General features: G+C 41.9%; 1 protein-coding gene across 1 annotated transcript in view; it reads left to right on the forward strand.

Moving 5' to 3' along the window:
- AK9 (adenylate kinase 9) overlaps window positions 1–7211 on the forward strand; it is a 176175-nt gene that overhangs the window by 35812 nt on the left and 133152 nt on the right. The window contains 2 exon segments of the mRNA XM_017889625.1: window positions 1865–1939; window positions 4956–5054. Coding sequence (XP_017745114.1) covers window positions 1865–1939; window positions 4956–5054 — 174 coding nt within the window.

The raw sequence follows: 7211 nt of genomic DNA on the forward strand, positions 1-7211 counted from the left end.
GATTTCTTTTTATTCTTTTTTTTCCTAAACTTCTCTTCTTGCTTCATTTCATTCATTTGATCTTCAGTCACTGATACCCTTTCTTCCACTTGATTAAATTGGCTACTGAAGCTTGTGCATGCATCACGTAGTTCTCGTGCCATGGTTTTCAGCTCCATCAGGTCATCTAAGGTCTTCTCTGTGCTGTTTATTCTAGTTAGCCATTCGTCTACTCTTTTTTCAAGGTTTTTAGCCTCCTTGCAATGGATTCGAACATCCTCCTTTAGCTTGGAGAAGTTTGTTATTAACGACCTTCTGAAGCCTACTTCTGTCAACTCATCAAAGTCATTCTCCATCCAGCTTTGTTCCGTTGCTGGTGAGGAGCTGCAATCCTCTGGAGAAGATGTGCTCTGGTTTTTAGAATTTTCAGCTTTTCTGCTCTGGTTTCTCCCCATCTTTGTGATTTTATCTGCCTTTCATCTTTGATGATGGTGACCTACAGATGGGGTTTTGGTGTGGATGTCCTTTCTGTTGATGTTGATGCTACTCCTTTCTGTTTGTTAGTTTTCCTTCTAACAGTCAGGATCCTCAGCTGCAGGTCTGTTGGAGTTTGCTGGAGGTCCACTCCATAACCTGTTTGCCTGAGTATCACCAGTGAAGGCTGCAGAACAGCAAATATTGCAGAACACCAAATGTTGCTGCCTGATCCTTCCTCTGGAAGCTTTGTCTCAGAGGGGCACCTGGCTGTATGAGGTGTCAGTCGGCCCCTACTAGGAGGTGTCTCCAAGTTAGGCTACTGGGGGTCAGGGACCCACTTGAGGAGGCAGTCTGTCCGTTCTCCGAGCTCAAACTCTGTGCTGGGAGAACCACTGCTCTCTTCAAAGCTGTCAGACAGGGACGTTTAAGTCTGCAGAAGTTTCTGCTGCCTTTTGTTCAGCTATGCCCTGCCCTCAGAGGTGGAGTTTACAGAGGCAGGCAGGCCTCCTTGAGCTGCGGTGGGCTCCACCCAGTTCAAGCTTCCTGGCCACTTTGTTTACGTAGTCAAGCCTCAGCAATGGCGGATGCCCCTCCCCCAGCCTGGCTGCTGCCTGGCAATTTGATCTTGGACTGCTGCACTAGTAGTGAGCAAGGCTCCATGGGCATGGGACCCACTGAGCCAGGCATGAGATATAATCTCCTGGTGTGCTGTTTGCTAAGACTGTTGGAAAAGCATAGTATTAGGGCAGGAGTGTCCCGATTTTCCAGGTACCCTTGGAAACGGCTTCCTTTGGCTAGGAAAGGGAAATTCCCTGACCCCTTGCACTTCCAGGGTGAGGTGATTCCCTGCCCTGCTTCAACTCACCCTCTGTGGGCTGCACCCGCTGTCCAACCAGTCCCAATGAGAGGAACCAAGTACCTCAGTTGGAAATGCAGAAATCACCCATCTTCTGCATCGATCATGCTGGGAGCTGTAGACTGGAGCTGTTCCTATTCGGCCATCTTGGAACGATCAAAATACGTTGTGTCTTCTAAATGATGCTAGTATCTATGTGAAGAAAGTCTGTGACTTAAATTTTAATCAGATGCTTCCATGGTTTGAAAACCAAATAGCAAAGCTATGAACGTATGCAGATAGATGCCCCAAAACATTTTGAATTGGAAAAAACATTAAGGCATCAATGTAGAGAAAAAAGATTTTTTTAACAGGAAAATAAAATTCATGGAGAGAAGATTAGTTTGAGCTTTTGCAAAAGATCTCTTGAGCATTGAAAATAACATACATTATAACATTTATAAGGCAAACAATTTACTTTAAATATTTCTGCATAGTGTATTAAGATTCTGATCTTGTATTCCATTTTTCCAGTGATCCTGTATTATAAAGTTTATTTTCTATTAACTGCAGGAAGTAATGGCTGAACACAATCCCCAGTATCTCATTGAGCTAAATGGAAATAGACCACCAGAGGAGCTCTTTATGGTGAGTGCAGTGTTCAGCAGGAATGCTTCACAGTGTGGAAAATTTAAAAGCTATTGACAGTATTGTACTTCTTTTAATAAACAGAAGTATGTTTATATTTAAACACCATTTATCTTTGAACAATTTGTCTTGACACTTAAAATTTTGATGCTCTGTTTATTCATCTGTCCATTTAAAAATCAAAACTACATTCGAATTTAAAATCTCTGTCAAAAGGTGCCTCACAGAAAAGTAAAAGCAATGGTAACCAAAAGCACACAAGAAGATGCTGAACATCGTTAGTCATTAGGGAAAGGCAGGTCAAAACCATAATGGGGAACCCCTTTTACCTTCTAGGATGACTAAAGTAAAAACAAACAAACAAACACAAAACAGAAAATAAAAAGTGTTAGTGAGGATGCAGAGAAATTGGAACCCAAAATGTTTTACAAAATAATTCAATAATACAAAATGTAGTCATTATTTCTTAAATGCCAAATAAGTGTCTGGCATTATAATGGGCTCTAGGGATAAAGATAGGAAGGAGGCAGAAGGGTTCACACGTCTCTCTGCTCATGCAGTATCCAATATGTTGGGAAAAATAAATCTCTAGAGAGCAGTTTTGTTATAGTCAGGGATACACATGCATGGTATTATAGGAGTTCATGGCATAAAGACAAAACCTAATCTAGTAAGGAGGACCACCAGTCTGAAACTATGTTTAAATAGAAACGTAAAGGACTAGTAAGAACTAGACCTTGAAGACAAGGGTAGGTGAGGGAAGTGGGACAGTGTTCTATGCTGAGGAAAGAGTCTGTGTCAAGGCCCCAGAGGCCAGAAAGAGCATAGTGAGTTGTAAGAACTGAATGTAGGACTGGAACATAGGAGGATTGGGTAGGAGGGGTGGAATAGAGCCACGACTAGAAATTAGAAGGGATTGCACCAAGAAAGACCTTGTAAACTGTAGTTAGGAGTTTAGACCTCAATATGAGGGAATAGGCAGTCAGGAAAAGGTTTTAAGCCATAAAGCACAAATGATCCTATTTCTGTTTGAGAAAGATCACACCATTCCACGTGAGTATAAAACAAAAGGAGAATCAAATTGGTGGTAGGAAAACTAGTTTTGGCTTTTGCCATCAATCAGGTATGAGATAGTGGCCTAACCTAGGGTAGTGACCACAGGAATGGACAGAAAAGGACAGATCTGAGAGACATTTAAGAAATCTACTTGACAGGACTTGATGAGCAACTTAATATGGGAATTAAGGGAGAGAGAAAAGTCAAAGATAATGCCGATATTTCTGGCTTGATCTGATTGGTGGCAACACGGTAACAGTGCATGCTAGTGGTGGAGCCAGCTCAGGGAGAAGCTCCTCACTTGAGACATGCTCTTGCCAAGATGACCTGTGATCTCATGACCAAAGCCACTGCTCATTTTTCAGTCTTCATCTGATTCAATCTTTAATAGAACCAGCATTTGACACAACAGATCACTTCTTTTTTTCTGCACCCTTCTTTCCTTGGCTTCCTGGGCCCCACACCACAATATTTTCATTACACCTCACTGCACACTCCAATTCTCTAACCTGCAGTGTTGCAAGGTGAGTTGTAAGAACAGAATTCACAAGGCATGAGCTCTTCTCTGTTTACCCTCACTTGTTAAGAGACTTCATTCAGTCAGTAGCTTTAGATATCATCTCACCACTGACATCTCTTAAATTCATGATACTATATCAGATCTTTCCCCTGAATTCCACACTTGTATACTTAATGGCTGCCCAACTGCTGTTTTTCCAATTGGATGTCTACTAGTCATTTTGGATTTAAGTGTGCAAGATAGAACTTCACCACCACCACCCTACCCCCAATGTGCTTCTCCCACCATTCTCCTTTTTCAGTAAATGCAAAAACCACCCAGCCAGTTGCTTTCCTTGACTTTTTTTTCTCACATCCCACATCCCATTCACCAGCATATACAGCAGGCTTCTCCTTCAAAATATGGCCAGAATTCTACCACTTTTTACTACCTGGGACACACTTTCCTCAAGGTAGAAGGCAGAAGCTCCAAGGCGTCTGACTGGAACTTGCCAAGCTTGTGAAGGCCCCCATAGGAGCTGGTACTCTGCACTTCCACCTACGTTCCATGGCAGAGCAGGCTACATGGAGAAGCTCGACATTATTGGAATGAGGAAGTGTACTCCACCCAGAATGAATTAGGGAACTAACCAGTGAAGGTTGCATTGTAACACAATCTGTCACAGGCTACCACACACCATCAGGATTTTGGCTGTCTCACTATTTCCAATCTCATGATCTATGTGCTGGACTCTTATTTTTTCCAGATTCTTCCACGAAGTGTCTGCATTAATTTCCTGGGGTTGCCATACCAAAGTGTCACAAACTGGTGGCTTAAAACAACAGAAATGTATTCTCTCACAGTTATGGAGGCTAAAAGTCCAAAATCAAAGTGTTGGCAGGGCCATGCTCCTTCCAAAGGCTCTTGGGGAGACTCTATTTTTGTTTCTTCCAGCTTCTGGTAGCTACTGGCATTTCTTGACTTATGGCAGCATAACTCCAATATCTGCCTCCATCTTCATATGGCAATCATCCCTTTGCCTGAAGAGGTCCCAGAGACCAAGACCTCTAAGAACATGAATATCTGGGGACCAGAGGGCAGGGCAGACTGTTATCAGTTGAAATGTGTCCCTCAAAAACATATGTTGAAACCCTGAAGTCCAATACCTGTGAATGTGACCTTATTTGGAAATAAGGTCTTTGCCTATAGATTAGGAGAAGAGACTCAGACACACAGGGAGAAGATGGCTCTGTGACAACAGAGGCAGAGATTGGAGTGATGCATATACAAGCCAAGACATACCAAGGATTGTCAGCAAACAGCCAGAAGCCAGATGAAGCAAGCAAGGATTCAACCCAGAGTCAGGGGGAGCATGGGCTTGACTCATAAGCCCATCACTGTTTCAGAATATTTGAGATATTCAGATGCCAATGTAGTTAAATATCTGTTCTTTAAATCTAGATTGTTATGAGTCGACTTAAATATCTGAACCTAAAAAGAGCAGCTGTTATAACCAAACTTCAGGGTGCAGAGGAAGAAATTAATGACACAATGGAAAATGTAAGTTATATGGAACTGTTTGAAAGTCTAGTTTTCAATGTATGTTGTGGGCAGGGTGCAGTGGCTCACACCTGTAATCCCATGGGAGGATCGCTGGAGCCCAGGAGTCTGAGACCAGCCTGGACAACCTAGTGAGCACCCATCCTAAAAAAAAAAAAAAAAAAGAAAGAAAGAAAGAAAAAGAAAAGAAATAAAAGATTAGCCAGGTGTGGTGGTATGCACCTGTAGTCTCAGCTACCCAGGAGCTGAGACGGGAGGATTGCTTGAGCCCAGGAGGTTAAGGCTACAGTGAGCCATGATCATGCCATTGCACTCCAGCCTGAGCACCAGAGCCAGATACTATCTCAAAAAATATATATATATAATATATATTCATATATTTATTTATTCATATATATTTATTCACCTATGTAAATATATATTCATCTATGTAAATATATATTCATCTATGTAAATATATATTCATATATATTCATATATACATAATATTCATATATATGTACATTGTGGCCTTAATTTGTATTCTTTTATAAAAATGGATTTGATTTCTGGGAATAAGCTGTAATATTAGCATGATATCCTTTTAGACATTAGACACAACACAAATTTTAAAACAAAGAAAATCATAACGATTAAATGTAGGAACAATGAAAAAGAAAGAAATCCAAGTTCAGTTTAAAAATTTGCAGCACCAAAGAAAGTGAAGACATAAAAGTTCTTAACTCTATTTCTTTAACCATTCAACCAAATTTTTTTAAGTAACTAATGTGTTCCTGACACTGATGTGCTACGTATGTGATGGGTATCAAATTATAACTGCCAATTGCCAAAAGTGCCACAGGGAGTTTTAATTGGAGGATTTGATCTATTCTGAGAAGTTCAGTTTCACCTATATGAGTAGAAATTATTTTTAAAAACGGATACCAGGGCTGGGCACAATGGCTCATGCCTGTAATGCTAGCACTTTGGGAGGCTGAAATGGAAGGATCGCTTGAGCCCCAGGAGTTTGAGACCAGTCTGGGACATAGCAAGACTCCGGTCCTACAAAAAATAAAAAAAAACTTGGGGCGGGGTTCCAAGATGGCCAAATAGAAACACCTCCAGTCTGCAGCTCCCAGCGGGATGGATGCAGAAGATGGGTGATTTCTGCATTTCCAACTGAGGTACCTGGTTCATCTCACTGGGACTGGTTAGACAGGAGGTGCAGCCCACAGAGGGTGAGCCAAAGCAGGGCAGGGCGTCGCTTCACCCGGGAAGCACAAGGGGTCAGGGAATTTCCCTTTCCTAGCCAAGGGAAGCTGTGACAGACTGTACCTGGGAAAAACGGGACACTCCCCCCGGAAATACTGCGCTTTTCCAACAGTCTTAGCAAACAGCAGACTAGGAGTTACTATTCCGCGCCTGTCTCAGCAGGTCCCGTGCCTATGGAGCCTTGCTCACTGCTAGCACAGCAGTCTGAGATTGAATTATGAGGCAACACAGTTTTGGTTCATATGGAACCAAAAAAGAGCCCGCATTGCCAAGGCAATCCTAAGCAAAAAGAACAAAGCTGGAGACATCACGCTAACTGACTTCAAACGATACTACAAGGACACAGTAACCAAAACAGCATGGTACTGGTACCCAAACAGAGATATAGACCAATGGATCAGAACAGAGGCCTCAGAAATAACACCAAACATCTACAACTATCTGATCTTTGACAAACCTGACAAAAACAAGAAATGGGGAAAGGATTCCCTATTTAATAAATGGTGCTGGGCCGCATGTTCTCACTCATAGGTGGGAACTGAACAATAAGATCACTTGGACTCGGGAAGGGGAACATCACACACCAGGGCCTATCATGGCGGGGGAGGGGGGAGGGATTGCATTGGGAGTTATACCTGATGTAAATGACGAGTTGATGGGTGCTGACGAATTGATGGGTGCAGCACACCAACATGGCACAAGTATACATATGTAACAAACCTGCACATTATGCACATGTACTCTAGAACTTAAAGTATAATAATAATAATAAAATAAAATAAATAATAATAATAAATGGTGCTGGGAAGACTGGCTAGCCATATGTAGAAAGCTGAAACTGGATCCCTTCCTTACACCTTATACAAAAATTAATTCAAGATGGATTAAAGACTTACATGTTAGACC

Source organism: Rhinopithecus bieti, unplaced genomic scaffold (genome assembly GCF_001698545.2).
Source record: "Rhinopithecus bieti isolate Rb0 unplaced genomic scaffold, ASM169854v2 scaffold_18548, whole genome shotgun sequence".
NCBI lineage: Eukaryota > Metazoa > Chordata > Mammalia > Primates > Cercopithecidae > Rhinopithecus > Rhinopithecus bieti.